Source organism: Hippocampus bargibanti, linkage group LG12 (genome assembly GCF_051943395.1).
Source record: "Hippocampus bargibanti isolate YZ-2025 linkage group LG12, ASM5194339v1, whole genome shotgun sequence".
NCBI classification, from domain to species: domain Eukaryota; kingdom Metazoa; phylum Chordata; class Actinopteri; order Syngnathiformes; family Syngnathidae; genus Hippocampus; species Hippocampus bargibanti.
Genome location: NC_142745.1, coordinates 18,121,537 through 18,139,249, shown reverse-complemented (window position 1 = coordinate 18,139,249; position 17,713 = coordinate 18,121,537). Strand labels below are relative to the sequence as shown.

The window sequence follows — 17,713 nt, the reverse complement described above, 5'->3', positions numbered from 1 at the left end:
TTTGGGATGAGGCAAATTAAGCTTTATAGAGATAAAGTAAAACCATTATAATAATAATAATAATAATAATAATAATAATAATAATAATAATAATTTAATAGATATATCATAATTTTGATTTATTATTCGTATTTTAATTTGTTAGTTATGTAAATATAGAATGAAAAACCCACAGGTATCAAAGTCAAGGCCCCGGACGCCAAATCTGGCCCGCCATATCATTTTATTCGGTCCGCAAAAGCAAATCAAACTTGTGAATTTCCATGATTGAACCCAAATTTCAAATTGTCGTTTGTAAACCACAAAAACAGTCATTATTTTTGACTTCTAGATTGAAAATGTGAAATTTCGACTGGCTCAACTGAACATCAAAATATGGGCAAAAACATTTGTGTTATTTCGATCAACGTTTATTGTTATTAAGTCAGGGATGGTGTGTGCTGGGACATTCAAATGAAAAAAAAAACAAAAGTTAGACAAAGTAAAAGTAAGAAGAAATCCGTAAAGTCAGGAACATTAACGAAACGACCTACACGAAGAAGTTACATTTGCCAAATAATCACTGCATCAGGAGATCAAGTCCGGCGCCCCCCCCCCCGGAACAATGAGCAGGGGGTTCGTGCGGGGTGTTCGCTCCAACAAAGTCTCACCCCCGTCCGTCCCCCCGGACGACGATGCGGCGCTCCGTTGCGAAGGCTCTCTTTCTGCTTCAGGATCGCCGGGGAATTCTTCGGAGATTTTGAGCTCCCCAAGCTCCTGGATGAGAGGTGCGGCGTCATGCGGGGTGTGAGGGGGGGTGCGGACCTTGTTCTCTGCCGACAGCTGCGCAGCTGCTCGCTCCGCACAGACGGCGGAGGTGTGCGGCGGCTTTGGGGGGCTGTCCTTAGGTGACTCCCCTCCCTCTCCGTGACAGGATTCGGCTTCAGATTCGTCGTCTTCTCCCGAAGTGCTGCTGTCACAGGAACGGTTGGCGCTCGTGGAAGCGCCGTCTTCTTCCTCCTCGACAACCAGAGTGGCTGCCTCTTCTAGTTCCTCGATGTCCAAATCCAAGTCCTTTTTTTGGAGGGAGACTTTTTGGAGTGCAGCAGCCAAATCGGACAACTTCTTAGACCTACAAGATTGGATCAAGAGACGGAAGCACTCAGTTCAGGGACGTGCGATTTCCAAGAGGGATCCTCCGGCGCAATAACGAGTGAAAGAAATAAACTGGACAGTGACTGCAAATATCTCCGCATCATTGTCAAAAGTCAATGTTACGACTTTCTTTCATATTTCATTGCGTGTTGAGGATCTGTCATTCAGTCATTCACATTTTGCAGGATTTGACTCTTAATTAGGAGAGAGGGGGCAGCGTGTGATCTTGATTCCAGCTATGGTGGCAAGTGAAATAACAGAAATTTGACACCCATTTCTTTTTTTTTTTGGGGGGGGGGGGGGTGGCGGCTGGGGGTGGAATAGTGAATCCACAATAGCATAGCCCTCCTGCCGCAGCTGCACTTTTATCGTCTGAACACAGACTCCTTTGTAGCGGCAACCAAAGTGTTTTATTGCCGGGTTCAAGTCCAAGCAGGCTCCTATTGTGCATCGCGATGCTTCTGGCGACGCAGTCTTCGTGCCGGGCAAGAATGTCTGCCATGCCGTTGAGGTTTAAGAAAAAGACCAACCCCTCCCCACCTCCCTTTGACATGGTGATTACAAACTGACCTTTATGGGTCACCAATATTCAGACTGTGTCTGTTTAGGTTGGAGGAGTCCATTTGTGTGTGTGCGTGTGTGTGTATGTGTGTGTGTGTGTGTCTGTGTGTGTATATGGATGCGTGTGCATGTGTGTGTTTACTAGCGTGAGTGCGTGTGGTTGTGTGTTTGCTTCAGTGTGTGTGTATGTGTGTGTGTGTGTGCATGCGTGTTTGTGTGTGCGTATTTCTGTGTTGCTAGTGTGTGCGTCTGTGTGTGTGTCTGTGTTTGCTAGCGTGAGTGTGTGTGTGTGTGCGTGTGTACTTGCATGTCCTTGCTTCTGTGTGTGTATCTGTCTGTGTGTGTGTGTGTGTGTGTGTGTGTGTGTGCTTCGGTGTGTGTTTGCCAGTGTGTGTGTCTTTGTGTGTGTATGCATGTATGTGTGTGTTTGCTAGTGTGCGTGTGTCTGTGTATATGCATGTGTGTGTGCGTTTGCTAGCGTGCGTGTCTGTGTGTGGGTGTGTGTGTGTTTGCCTTTGAGTGTATTTTTGTGTGTTTGCTCGTGTGTGTGTCTTTGTGTGTGTATGCATGTATGTGTGTGTTTGCTAGTGTGCGTGTGTCTGTGTATATGCATGTGTGTGTGTGTTTGCTAGCGTGCGTGTCTGTGTGTGGGTGTGTGTGTGTTTGCCTTTGAGTGTATTTTTGTGTGTTTGCTCGTGTGTGTCGGTGGGTGTGTATGGGTCTGTGTGTGAATGTGTGCGTAATTGTGACCAAAACAAACTGTTTTACTGTTGGTGAACACGACAAGGAAACGGGCTGAAGAATAAGCACACGTGAAGAGGGTGTGGGAATTTTGAGTAGTGCTCATCCGGAGGGTTCCAACGGCGACTGAGGGAAGAGAGGCTTCTGCAGACCAGCCACTTCAAAGTCCGCTACGGTATCCCTCCCCCCCCGTGGGAAGTCATTATTGAGTTAGCGTTGGAGAGGCATGCTTGTTTTCTCTCCCCTCCCTTGCTCTGCGGTGGGAGAAGATTGGCCTGTGGTGAATACAAAGGCTCCGGCCAGTGGGTGAGGGGGTTGATGGGGGGGCTTGTACACAAACCGGTCATGACTACACCGCTGTTGTGGCTTGCCTTCATTAAACCGAGAAGGGCTGCTTCTTTCCAGGGTGTAAAAAAAGACATCCGCCAAAGTCTTTCAATGAATACATTCGGTAGTGTCTGCGCGTTCAGGTTTGAATCCGATCTGACGCTCCGTTTCAGCAAGTCCGCCCATCGGCTTCTGATCAACTGTCTCTTTGCGCGTATTAATCCAACATGCAGAAAAATGGCACCAGACAAATAGATAAATAAAAACTCAAAATAATTACGCAAACTAATAATGAATAAATAAATACACAAACACATAAATCAACAAATAGATCAACAAAAACACACAAAGGGGGTAAATAAATAAATAATTGCAGCGATAAACCTACAAACAAATAAACATAAATACATACACAACAAAGTGCCTAAGGTAAACAAATGAACAAACAAAAAAAGGATAGACAAACAAACACATGCATAAACAAATAAACTAATGGATAAATAAACAAATGAATAAATAAATACATCAATCAATCAATCAATAAATAGATGATTCTAAGCTTTGCTAAAACCTTTGCGCAACATTCTGCAACAATCACCAGCTTTGGATAAAACGGAGCGCTGTTGCGCACGGCCACCGCTTTGTTTTGACGGTGTGCTCGCTGGCTCGTGGGCCAGAGTAAAAGGGGAGTGCCCGCCCTTTGGCTTAAATCACAGTGACGCCTTTATGAGGGTTGTAAATCAGAGACCGATGTCTGTGCAGTCGGGGCACTTTATGAGAAGAAATGCATGTGGGGACGACAAGAAGATGAAATAAATCAAGCCCCCCAACCCCTTTTCGAGGCCTACAAACAACCATTAATCGTCGCGTCCCCTCATTTAAGTATCACAGCGTTTTGGCTCATCTGACAAGACGCAGCGAGAGTTAATGAGGCTGGAAGATTACGTCTCGTCACTACGCTCAGCCCCCCCCCCGAGATGATTTGCTTACATGACAAATCCTGTAAGGGGGTGGGGTGTTATCTCGCAGGGAAGCAAGAAAACAATGCTGTCAAATGACACAAAAGTGCCGTGAGAATAAAATGTCATTTTCAAGCCACGACTGAGCTGGAGTGTCTGCGCTAAATTATCTGCGTGCCTCCCAGCTTAAATTGAGCCGTTTTGCATTTGGAATCCAGATGTTTGTCTGGTGACAAAAGAGACACGGCGAAAAAGTCCTTGGACACGAATCAAGTCAAGATGCCGATTTGACAACTTTGGCGTGAACTTCAAACGTTCACTCCAAACATTCACAAGCATACATTAGGAAATCACCGCAAAGGCAATTGGTCAATTGGTATGTACAAGGTTTTAATGAGTTCGGGGGAATCTCTCTGAGTGATCAGCGCTCCTCTTTTGATGTCAGCATTGTCTGGAGTAGATCAAAAGTGCCTCGACAGTGTGGTTGACATCATGCATTGTTTTTTTAGCCAGCCAGCCAGCCAGCCAGACTGCTTTTAGATAGCCATTCGATAGCTATTCAAAAAGCCGCCAAAAAGCAGAATCTATTGAAAGGGAATGCTTTCAATAGACATCACAAGACAAAGTCTGATCGCTCATTCTGTGTACTGCAGACAGAGGATACGGACAATGAGGAGTCACCTTGAAGAACATTTTCAGCACTCCGCTTCTCACCCAAAGAGCTTCGTCAGCAAACTAAAGTTGTGATGGTAATTCTGGTCCTATGTATACACATCCCTAATGGAGAGAGGTGGCGGTGCCAGACCTCTGCCCTGATAGGTCCCAGCTCTAAAGTACTGGGAGCAGTAGACTACTCCCTGAAGCTAATCTGATTACTTTGTTCTGTTTGATTACCTCTAAAATGTTATGCTCTGATTGACCCATTAGCTCTGGTATCACCTCATCAGCAGGACTAAGCCTACGTCTAACGACCTAAGAAGTCTGTTGTAAGCAAGGTCTAAATTAAACCTGAAACCACCATGGCCATTTAGTGAAGGGTTTTGCTGTTTTACAAAAATTGCTTCTTTTACACCCCGTTCAAACAATCTATTTTCTTTACCTAAGATTTTAACCTCACTGTCGTCCCCCAACCTTAGAGCAAGGACCCATCAGAGCAGAGGTCTGACACCGCCACCTCTGTCCATTAGGGATATATATATAGGGCCAGAGTTACCAGCACAACTTAAGTTTGCTGACGAAGCTCTTCAGATGAGGAGCGAAACGTCCAACACCTTCAAAGAAGTACAGATGCTGACCACTACTGTACGACTGAGACCCTACACAGACCTTTTAATATTTTTCTTTTATTTTTTTAAGTAAGTTTCCAGCATTAGACAAACGTTCAGCTCTATCACTTCTTTGCATTTTGACATTGGAAAGAAAGCTAACCACCAACACAAGTGGAGAACTGCGGTGACTATTTTCTATCTTCACGATTCAAAAGTAGAATTCAATATTTTTGCTCGGAAAGTGTCAAGTGGAAATTTGAAGGATGGGGATTGGGGGGGGGGGGGGGGGGGGGGGGTACGCCATCAATCTTGATCGACCTTTCATAGTGCCTGCATCTGGGCATCGAGTCTTAAAAACGACAAAATATATAAAAAAGGCACTTATTTTATCTTACAGCAGGTTAGAACTGTGACAAATATGACCAAAAAATCTTGATATTGCAGCGGGCAAATCAATGTCAAATCTACTCACTACCTGAATGACCAAAATTAAATTGAATCCTAACCTATAAAAAAATAAAAAAATAAACGAAATCTATGTATTATTTTCAATATATTGCAATTTTCTGCGATGCAAAAATGTATTTCTCATTTCATAAATACCCGTGGATTTAAAAATAAAACAAGCGACGGGGAAACCTCGGAAATAACCCCACTCACTCCTTTTTTCCCCTCTCCTATTTCCTGCATTTGTATGAGGATAGCTGCTACGGCAAGTTGCGTCGTCCTTGACAATCACCCCTTTGTTGTTTGTGGTTCAATATTTAAAAAAGTATCAAATACAGTACCTGAACTGAATTGTATGTTAAGCCTGAAATCGTTCCCACGCTTCCCCATAAGAACCACATTTTTTCCCCATCGCAGCAAATTGGTTTACACGCAAGGATCCATCAATCACCTGACGTGGAACGAGGAGTCAGCGACTCTCTTTTTTTTTCACATCCCTCCAAACACACACCAAACACGGCCAAAACCGCATCTTGGTCCGACTCTGTAATTTAATCGGCGGCGCTCTGACAAACAACACCGCTAATCCTCTTCTCAAGAGCGTTCATGCTTCGCACACCGACCGAGCGGCACTTCCACGGGCGACAAGAGCCAATTATTTCAAGATGCGTCCAAGGTCCGCGTTGCCAGATTGATCCCGTGTGAACTTACTTGATCTTCTGGATCCAGATACAGTAGTCGGTGACGTACAGATCATTGAGGATGTAGGCCGGGTCGTTCTGTCTGAAGACTTGGTGGATATCAAGCAGGCATTTGAGGACGCAGGCTCTGCCTAGACAGGGAAAGGGAACACGGCATGCAAATGAAAACATTTGTATTCGTTACGAGGTGACCCGGCTGCTGAAAGACACCAGACGACATCTCCAGGCCCGTGTTGTCTACATCAAAGATAGGGGTTGGGGTGGGGTGGGGGGGGGGTTACAACATCAGAGCAAAATCCCATTAGGGCACGTGAGTAATTTAATCCCGACTGTTTGAGAAGGCTTTCTGGTCAAGTATTTGATTATGGAGAAAGGGGAGGATCCACAGAAACACGATTAAAAAAAAAACATTGCAGGACTGTTCTATTTTTTGCCTTTCAATCCGTCAGCCTAATTGCAACCCGCATTGCTGTCAAAAGCACGTTTGATTTGAACAAATAAAAAAATAGCAGCAGTCAACGGAGCTAAAAAAATTGGCAAGCAGCAAAGAAGGACTTTTTAGTTCTGTGTTATACATTTTTTTGGTCACAAAAACCTTAATTATCGTATTTTCGGTGTATTAGGCGCACTGGAGTTACAGTGCAACACCAATGAATGGTGTATTTTCAAACTTTTCCATATCAAGGCACATCGGACTGACTATAAGGTGCACCTTCAATGAATGAGAACAACAAATGTAATATATTAATATATCAAAAAATTTTAAGGCACACCACACATTATAAGGCGCTGAAGTAGAGCTTGGGGTTATGCACTACTTCTTCTACAGGGGGAGTGGTGGAGTCAGTGGCTGCTGACAGTCGTTGAGAGACCTGTTGTGGCTCAATATCACTTCGCATATAAGGCGTAGCGGCTTGTAAGGCGCATGTTCATCTTTTGGAAAAAATCAAGGCTTTTGGGTGCGCCTTGTAGTCCGGAAAATACGGTACTGCTAATTAACTTTCACATTTCACATTTTTTGCACCCGTTTTCCCCAAAAGTGGGCTACTTCTCCAGAAAGGTTCAAGTGCAGAAGGACGCAAGCATGCCGATTTACTCCTCAAATTTTCCTGGAGATCTGCCATTGTTCGGGACAGATGTCATTGCTTGACTTGTCTCCAACCCGGCCGGCCTGAATAGCATTTTTTTGCAACCTTCCTCCACCCTAAAATGTCACATATGGAACAATGCTCTGACTGCTGCAGTATTTATGATTCCAACATCCTCTTTCATCCACCTTCACCATTAGTTCTGCGGGCCCTCTAGCATCAAATGAGTGTTGATTGAACCAATCAGACTTGGAGTTCGCGACACCAAGGCCTGCTCGCAGGCCTTATTTCCTGGATAACTCTACCGTCTATTGGATTTGTAGTCAATCACAACACAGTTTTTATATGAGTCGCATTCGCCGCTGTCGCTGCAGTAAATGTTATATCGTCATAAAATAGTTATTGAGGGTTGGATTGATTCACACATAGTACTACTGAAGGCCAAGGTGTGAAAGGCACGGGTCGCCTCTTGGCACACCACATTATAAGGCGCTACAGCAGAGGAGTTGCGAGACCTTTTGCGGCTCATTATCACTTTACATATAAGGCACAGGGTCATCTTTTGAAGGAAATCAAGGCTTTTGGGTGCACCTTATACACTAAAACATTAGGCTATGATCACAAACTGGCAATACTTAACTTTCACAGCAAGCAGGTGAACGCGAGACGCAATCCGGGTAAGAAGGACTCACCTGAGCCAAAGACCGCAGCTGTTTCAGAAATGGCAGCGGACACCATGGAAAAGTGTCGGTAGAGGGGATAGCATAAAACTCTTCTTCCGAATGACACCAGGACCTCCTGCAAGGAGCTGTATGTCTGCGGGGGGGTGAGAGGAAAGGACGCTCACAGAAGATACTTAGCACTAAATCACCTCATGATGACGATGACCAGGTACAGCCAGACATTTTGGCCGCGGGGGCTTTTCTTACCTTAACACCGGTTCCGATTAGTGTTCATCACGCGCTAATTACTCTGAACAATCCGCTCCGTTTATTGAGCAGACAAAATACGCGCTTCAAACTTCCACCGCTACTCCGCTCGCCTCTTAATTGCTGCTTGTCCTGAAACCTCCGCACTCACATGGCTGCGCTAATGGTAACGGCGCCGGGAGATTTTATCTCTTGAGTTTTTCTCTTTCATCGAAACCTATTAAGGGTGCACTGAGAGCCGAGACACAAGTGTCATTAGAGATCAGTCTCCCATCACCCCCCTCTGGTATGTTTAGCATGACTGTAAATAAACTCCGCTGCTGTGGGCATCAATTTCAGTCACACCAGCAGTCTACTGAGGACAAGTTTCACCGTGTTGCCGTGGGGGAGGGGGACTGCGAGATGAGTGGGAAAAGATGGACTCCTCCTTTCATGATCTGTGGACCAGGGAAAGGAAGGGAAGAATGTGGACTTGTGTCGCGGAGGTACACCCCCCCCGCATTTCTTCATGGGGGGAAAATGCGTCTCAACCCTGGCGTCTTTGGCAGTGGTCGTTGACTTAAGGGTGTCGTAACAATTGTTTGAAGCAGCCTTTCGGTGGTCTGGTCAGAGTCCTCACCCACAGAAAATGCAATACCCATAGAAAAGTCAACTGTACGTAAACACCGATAAACTGTATTGCTCAGCCAAAAACCCTCAAAGCCATAAATTGAGAATTATAATTACAAGGACAAAATCCGAACATTCGATGTTGAATATCGTTAAAGTAAGAGTTTGCATTCATTAGAAAAGTGAAATATCATTTCAGGCATTTTTTTTTTTGGAGGGGGCGGGGTGAATAATGACATGACTATGAATGTCCCGGCAATCATACAAAAAGCACGAAAATTGCATTCATTGTTATATTGGGGCGAAACGCACCTCCAGCCAACACAGCGTCCCACTGAGTTTTCTGATTGTCCACGGAGATTCCACCTACAGGAGATACACATAAAATTAGAAGAAGAAAAAAACGAGAGAGGAGTAAGAATCTATAAAAGGGTCCTTGCAGATCGAAGCTCATTGGAATTGGAATTCTGGGGAAAAAAAAAAGATTGGACGGACATTGGAATAAAAACCATTTTGATCAAGTATGGCCTCGAGGAAGGGCGAAAAATGCGGCAACATTTTTTGTCCATCGTTGGCTGTCATTTTAGCTTTCTTCAAAGGAAAAGGCCTTGGCTCATCGCCTTCCTGCTCTCATCTCAAAAAGGGGGAACCAAAAGAGGTCTTGACCGAGCGCTCAGTAATCTCTTAAAGGCCATGAATGAAATGGAAAAGGGGCCTTGAAAGATGTGACTTTGTCATCCAGGGTGATAAGTGCTTCTCGGGAGGCCTTGCAATGGCCTCTTCACAACACATAAAACGCGGCCACTTACGTTGTGCTCTCCCTCGGTCGAGCGCACTTCATAGCAGTAAGCCAGGATAATGTCCACCAGGCTCAGCCACACCTGGTAGCGCAAAGACTTGTCCAGGAGGTACGACCGGTTGTTGAATTTTCTCAACTGCTCTTTCTCCTCATTGCTGAACTGGATAACTGCGTGAAGATAATGCAGAGTATTAAAGTCAAATAAAACAATACAGGGAATTGTCTTTATGTAATTTGAAGAGTGGGGAAAAATAAAAACAACAAATTTGAGGTAGTGTCATGTATGGCTTCTGCTATTGTCCCGATTTTCCCTCCTCCTTCCTAAAAATGTCAGACGCCCGCGTCGAGGCCGCAATCTTTTTTATTAATATCTCTGCCTCATTAAGAACTCTGCCGAGTTACAATATGTCAGTGAACAGATGTTAATGTCCGTACCAATTTTGTGAATTCCAATTTTCCCATTTGTGAACTAAATGCCCTCTGCCTTGAAACCTTCCACTGTGAGCTTAACAGGGGAAAATGGATACAACAGCTTCCTAAAACTACACCAGCCGTCGCTAATATGGCACTGTACGCCATCGAAAAAAACATATTACCTCTTTGGATTGCAGACAATACAAAGGTGAAAGAAGAATAGTTTCACGGCTTAGCTATATATTTATTTATTTGTTATTTATTTAGTATTTGTTGTTTGTTTATGTACTTATTTATTGTTTGATTGATTTTTGTTTGCTTAACTGTTTATTATTGATTTATTAACTTAATAGTTATTTATTATTATTTAGTATTTGTATTTTTTTGTTTATTACTAATTTATTATTTATTTATTATTTTTTGATTTATTATGTATTTGTTATATATTAATTATTTATGTATATATTATGTCTTTAATGTGTATTTATTATCTATTTCTTATTTATTGTTTTCTTATTATTTATAAATTTATTGTTATGTATTTATTATTCATATGTTTATTTATTTATTTCTTTAACTATATATTTATTTATTTATTATTTAGTATTTGTTGTTTGTTTATTTATTTATTATTTATTGTTTTGATTTTTGTTTGTGTATTATTAACTTAATTCTTATTATTTAGTATTTGTATTTTTTTGTTCATTACTAATTTATTATTTATTTACTTATCATTTGATGATTCATTATTCATTTATTATTTATGTGTTTATTATTTGTTTAATGTTTATTTATTATGTATGTCTTATTTATTAGTTTTGTATTATTTATTTATTTAATTATTGTTATTTATTTATTATTCCTCTGTTTATTTATTTGTTTCTGTCTTTCATAATATATTTTGATATGGCAGCCTTTTATTAATAAATGCATTTGTCTAAATAGCACAACCTATTTAGCTACACGACTGAAGGAAGGTTGTGTGGAAGAGCAAGATGATGTCATCATCAACTCATGACCAAAGAGCAGTGATAAAAAAATACAATAAAAAATGAATTCCCCATGCGCCCGCAAGACACAACCACATTGTACTTCCTCCCTGGCTGCGGTGGGAGCTCCGAAGATTCCTGCTGCATTACGTGAGCTCCCCGCAGATGCTACCTGACTCCATCCTCGGCGCGTCTGGCGCGGGCAAACAAAGAGGTATGCTACTTTGCGAGGGACCACATCTGTTTGCACTCTTCCTTAGGCACTAACTTAGAGAGAGGGGAATGAGGAAAAATAAAACACCGCCGGCAGGTCTTCCACATTTTTGTTGTCACAAAGACGTCAAAGTAAAATGAGCGTTCTGCTCAAGTCGACTGGAACTACGGTTTTCTTTTCGGCGTGAAAACTCATTTTTTACTTGATTTTAACTTGGGACTGTTTTCAGCTTTCTTCCATTTGTTTTATTTATGAGAGTTATATTGTTGATGTTTCAAATTATTTTTGCACAGCATTTTGTACACAGCGGCAGTAGTTTTCTCTGGCTCTTAAAATTTACTTGACTTGAGTACATACTTGAATTATTTACATTACATCACAGTTGTCAAATTCAAGGCCCAGGGGCCAAAACTAGCCCGCCACATCATTTTATTCCTCGAAAGCAAATCAAACCTGTAAAATTCCATGATGCTTGCTCCAGTCCCAACCAAAATTTCAAATTGTCCCAAGTAAACCACAATAACAGTGATTATTTTTTACTTCAAATTTGAAAACTAGTTATTCATTCATTTGTTGTGCACTCTAGATTTAATAGGTGGATTAAATGTTCTAATATCTTCCCTGAATTCATAACAGCCCCCGGAGAGCAAACCGTAACTACAATACGGCCCGCAGCTAAAAAAATGAGTTTGACACCCTCACATTAGATGATGCCGCGGTTAGCTAAACGTGGTCAAAGGTCACCGTTTCGCCAGTGACATCTCAATCTAGCCATAACCAGCTTCAGTAGGTCGTGAAAGGCCAAGCTGTCCGGTCCACTTAGTCCACGACGGAGTATGAATGAGGGCCCCCAGTGGACAGCTGGGCCCCGTCACTGTGATGGCCCTGACACCGAAGAACACAAAAGCTCTGTTTTTCGACCTCATTAATACATGGATACACACCCATCTGTCAGGTGACATGCAGAGTAGTGAAAATAGGGTTGAATCACCGTTTGGTTCGGGGCCGCCACAAAAATGGACAAAATGCGACTTCAACGGACAGTTAGGACGGCGGAAAAAAAATCATTGACACCGCCCCACCCACTCTTGAGGACTTGCACACTGCAAGAATCCAAACAAAGGCGCAGAAAATCCTATTGGACCCACCGCACCCTGCCCACCACTTTTTACAGCTACTCCCCTCAGGCAGGCGCTACCAATCCATGCGCCCCATGCCATTAACTCTTTCAACAGTAACCCAAATAGAACTGTATAGTGCCTCGTTGCAATTTTTTGATGATGATATTAGTGCAGCGTGTTCTAGCGGAAAGAAATTCCGTGTGTATTCTACATACTTTGCAATAAAGATGATTCTGATTCTGATTTTAATGCATTAATTTGGTTCAGATGTGAGGCCAGGAATAAAAAAATCAAATGGTTGTGCGATAGCGTTCACACTTGACCAAATCGACGCCACCAACGATCCCATCAGCAATATAGTTATGACTATGTACAGGGAGAAGGTTCTCGCAACCCCGCGCAAAGGCGTAACCTCCAGCAAGAATGATATCGGTGTCATCTAAATCCTGGCTCGAGCCATCTAAGCTGTAACTGCGGGGCAATTGTGCCTCCTTAAATCATGCTGGTGTTAGCAGATGTGGAGACGAGCTTGATAGCTTGCGGAGGCCTTCGTAAGTCACCATCGTGCCCGTGTAGAATGAAATGAAGTCGGGACGTTGCAGCTATCGAAGAGCTCATCTCCAAGCAATTGATTTTTTTTTTCGATGGAGGGCAAAGTGATAAATAAAATCCACGTTGAACTATGGAATGAATCAGGAGACTGAGAATCTGTAATCCCTTTTTGTGTAGTCACAAAAGAATTTCTTGAACGATGCCAGAAGGCATCGATGTGAAGCAGTGACTGAGTGAGGTCCAAGTTTGAGCTCTGGTAAAAGGCTTGGCGAGGTGCCTCGGGACATTTAAGGCAATATGGCTTCCTAACCGACAAGCCGAACCTTGACCCTCCTTTTGAGGTGGACTGTAAGAAGACTGCCTGATGTGTCCTTTGGGTATTCATTATTCATCTGATACTTCTTTGTCATTCGACTCAGCATGATTCCGACTTGATCTTGGTTTCACTCACTGGTGCTTTCTACTACATTTGTGCCTGCTTTATTTCCTGTATATTAGGGGTCCCCAACCCCCGGGCCGCGGACCGGTACCGGTCCGTGGGTCTTTTAGTACCGGGCCGCGAAGAAAGAATAAAGAATTTACATAATTTCCGTTTTATTTATTTTCTGAGTCCGAACCATGTTTTATTTTGAAAAATGAAAAGTCACCGCTTGCAGCGCATTTCCGTGACGAGGAATGGGTCGCAAAGCTCGCTTACTTGTGCGACATATTCAACTGCCGCTCAATGAACTCAATCTGTCACTTCAGGGGAAAATGACAACTGTCGTCAAGTTGGCTGATAAAGTAGCCAAACTGGATGTGTGGGGACGGCGCGTGAATAGCGCTGTATTTGACATGTTTCAAACATTGGCGAGGTTTTTGGAAGAGCCCAAGCCTTAATTCCCCCCAGCTGATGCACGAGCACCTGCCTTTGCTTTTAAAAGAGTTCGAGCGCAAATTCCCAGCCACAAAAGACCCACGAAATGACAAGGAATGGATCCGCAACGCATTTGCCAACAAACCAGGTGAATCTAGCATGCCTGTGAGAGAGGAAGAACAACTGCTGGAGTTCGCAAATGATGGCGGATTTAAAAGTATATTTGAGACAACAACTTTGCCGATGTTCTGGATTAAAGTGATGGCAGAATACCCCGAGATCGCCACAACAGCACCTGTTGCAGTTTTCGACATCTTATTTGTGTGAAGCGGGGTTTTCTGCAGTGACAGCAACCAAAACAAAACTACGGTGTAGACTGGACATGAGCAAGACACTTCGGGTGTCATTGTCTCCCATTATGCCTATATGGGACCATGTCGTTGCAGAGAAACAAGCTCAGGGGTCCCACTGATTCAGTTGTAGTGAGTTTTTTTTTCATGAGCTTTGCACTTGTTTTTGTGGTGTATCTTATTTTGAAGGCACGTTTAAACATTACCACGGTGACCATTGAGCGTTCAGACGCAATGTTTCCAGGACTCTGCTAATAAAGTTGGATAAAAATACACAATGGATTCACGTTTATTATTATATTTAAAAGAAAGAAAAAACAGTTTCCATGCCTGCCGGATCATTTTATTTTGTTGTATTCATCCGCCGGTCCGTGAAAATATTGTCTGACATTAAACCGGTTTGTGGCGAAAAAAGGTTGGGGACCCCTGCTGTATATGATAGCTGTCCATGATAAGCGCTTTGTTACAGCTTCAGCTGTTGTTAAAGCGCTATTTAAATCAATATGTATTGTATTGTATTGTTGTGTGTTGTACTTTCTGCCACCTTCGGGAAGGTTTCAGATCGAGACAACTTGCTTTCGGCACTGTGAGGTCAGACTACTGTACTTTTCGGACTACAAATTACGATAAAAAATGAGGGTAAGTGTTGTGGTGTTTGCGGAAATAAATGTGGGCCGTCGTGTTTGGGCTCACGTCATTTGTTGACGTCCTAAATTTGTCCACAGGTACATTCTCAAGTGCAGATTGAGGTAAAAAAATTACAACAGCACTACATAGGAGATTATATGAGAGTCATCAGTTCCCACACAGCATCAAAAACAAACTAGCCAAGAAAACAGGTCAAGACAAACATACCCGTCTCTTCTTCCTGCTCGGGCGAGGGACAAAGTTTTGTCCACCAAGATCGGAATTGCAGAAGTCTCTCAATCTCATTGTCTTCAAACAAATCAGCACTGCAACGACACCAAAAATGTCAGGGGAAAAAACACGACGTGCAACAAAGAAGAGATGCTTCCGTTTTGGCTCGCGCTAAACTTACAGGTAATGATCGGGAGAAAAGGCCTTTGCCTCTGCCTCCAGCCGTGCTTGCCTCCTCTCCACCGTTGTTGTACTGTCTGGATTTTTTACATCTACCACGTCACTGAGTTCTTCCTGTCATACCGTAACATCCACAAATAATTAAATGACTATATTACAAGAATAAATAAATAAACAACAATAAATACATTTGCCAGTCTTACCTGTAATCTAGCAAACACTCCGGACCGCTTATTCCCAAAGCCATATTTCTGGAAGCCACTTAGCTCCTCCTCCGATTTCTCCACATACACTTCCTGCTCCAACTGCCAGTCAAACTCCTCTTCATCTTCCGCATCATCGGTGGCCCCACTTTCACAGCAATCTTTTCAAAATCCACAAACCGAAGGCAATTAATGTCACAGCAATCTATACATAAACGTGTGCAAATGAGCGGCAACTGCCGATGACGCAGTGTCGTGACTCACCTGGGGTGATGTCCTCTAACAGAGGCTTTGCTGAGCGGGAACCTCTGGGAGCGAGGAGGCTTGTCAACATCTGGAGGCCTTCAAAGTGCACTCCAGATGTTTCTTTCGGGATGTGCACAGTGAAGAGTCCTGCAGATGGACAATACTTTTATTTGTGGGATAAACACGGTGACTCTGAATCTATCTTTGCAGATGTTGTTGGGTTACTAATACTACTCACTAAAAGGAACGCACCCCCCAGTCGAGTTATAACATACCTTTGTCAATGTCGAATGTGGCTTTTTCTCTTCCATCTTCCACTACCCTTCCTGGAAGTGTTAACCTAAAAATAAAAATGTCAAAGATAGTTCACCAGTTGTTACTTTTTTTTCAAACGAATATAAAGATGACATTTTGATTCCATAGGAATTGCATTACACGTCTGCACCCCAAAACAGCTATTCGAGGAGGCCGATAAACTCACCTCAGAAAATAGGGTTTGGCAAATAATTTAACATCTTTTCCATCAATGTAGAGGTCAAAGTCTGATGTTCTGGTGTAGGGGACACGGACCGAGAGGATAAGATACTCCGGATCTTGGCTCAGGTCAAACGCAGGAGTTATCATTGCAACTATTTGGGTGAAAAGGAAGAACCTGCAGAATGACCAAGGACATGGGCGCTTTCAAAGCAGACTGGAGACCTGCTGACGAGAGTGCGCCCCTGTGTGGTTCCCCTCGATTACAACTTTGTGCTTGGTACATGTTTTCGAAACCGGTAAGCAAAGTAATATCACTACGATAGGATTTTTTGGGGCTGTGTTTACGATAGGATATGACGTGTTCACTGGCATTTGTGGCTTTTGTCTCGCTGATTCCTAAATGAGCAAGCACATCACGCTCAATGTACACGTACTTCTCAATATTGAGTACATGTCAATGGTTAATACATGTACATTACACGCGAATTGTAGAAAATGCTAAAGAGATGAGAATGAAATCAGAGCTGTGTCCATATGTGAAAGTATATCTGTCTGCCTGGCAAACTGGACGTTTTTTCAATGGGAGTTTGTTTACCCTGACCACGTTGATGCGAGTGCAAGGAAGCACGGCCGAAATCAACACACTTACCACAGGAAATTGTTAATATTGTTTCGTTTTCAGTCCGCACAATAACAGTTACGCCTATCATTGAAGTGCGTTCAAATCCGATACGGTTTAAGATTTAAAAAACGCGACTGGACGCACTCACCAGAAACAAACCTCACTGAAACGCTTTGCCAGATAAAGCGGCCATGTTTTACCGTAATGAACCGTACAACGGGCAACTAAATATGTTAGTCACTCGACAGTTTGTTTTGACGGTGTAATTTATTTTTGACATTCTTTTATTTAACCGGGATATGACCCAGCTCATGTACACAACAACCTTTATTTCTCTTGGTAAACACATGATTGATTTGATAACATCAGTGTAGTCAAGTGTCATGGCAATCCAGTGTTCTTCCATCATGGTTTGGTTCGGGGCCGCCACAAAAATAGTCAAAATCTAACTTCAACGGACAGTTAGGATGGCGGAAAAAAAATCATTGGCACCGGTCTACCCACTCTCGAGGACTTGCACACTGCAAGGATCGAAACAAAGGCGTCGGCGCTCGGGCACGCGGGACCGCCGCGACGAGAACGGAAGGATGGTCCCTTGACGGCCTGGGCCCGGCCAGGACGAGAGCTGAGGCGGGTCGGCGCTCAGGATTGCCGCGACGAGACCGCCGCATTGGGCCCACGGCCGGCGCCAACGCCTCTTTGAGACAGTTCGTTCTGCTTCGGGGCGAGGTGGCGGGTGGGCGCGTCGACGCCGCAGACGGCCGCGGGGTCGGGGTCTGCCCGGAGCGTGGAGTAAGGCCGGGGAGAGGGCAACCGGTAGACAACGGCGACCCAGACCAACACCTGCCCCCATGGCGTCCAAATCAGGTCGTTTGCAAGTCATTTAGCACTGAGTCTCTATTCAACATTTGGTCGGAACGGTCGTAAGTCGCATGTTACCTGTATAGTGCCTCTTTGCATTTTTTTATAATGATACTAGTGCAGCGTGTTCTACCCGAGACAAATTCCCTGTGTTCTACATACATGGCAATAAAGATGATTCTGATGAAAAGTTTAAAAATATTCTGG

The 17,713-nt window shown here is 43.5% G+C and overlaps 1 protein-coding gene across 4 annotated transcripts; it reads right to left on the bottom strand.

The window, feature by feature from the left end:
• Positions 1-306: 306 nt before the first annotated feature.
• On the bottom strand, positions 307-16,830 carry shq1 (SHQ1, H/ACA ribonucleoprotein assembly factor). 4 transcript variants are annotated; one of them, XM_089010852.1, is made up of 12 exons: positions 16,794-16,830; positions 16,028-16,198; positions 15,822-15,886; positions 15,565-15,693; positions 15,301-15,461; positions 15,099-15,211; positions 14,915-15,012; positions 9,574-9,731; positions 9,077-9,130; positions 7,919-8,042; positions 6,149-6,269; positions 307-1,111 (listed from the first exon to the last, which is right to left on the bottom strand). In XM_089010852.1, the coding sequence occupies exons 2-12, from the start codon at positions 16,168-16,170 to the stop codon at positions 568-570; spliced, it is 1,710 nt and encodes a 569-aa protein (XP_088866978.1). In that variant the 5' UTR covers positions 16,171-16,198; positions 16,794-16,830; the 3' UTR covers positions 307-567. The 4 variants fall into 4 exon arrangements, with proteins under 4 accessions (XP_088866978.1, XP_088866979.1, XP_088866977.1 ...); XM_089010853.1 differs by having other exon boundaries at positions 16,028-16,175; positions 16,794-16,821; XM_089010851.1 differs by having other exon boundaries at positions 16,673-16,805.
• Between the last annotated feature and the right edge of the window lie 883 nt (positions 16,831-17,713).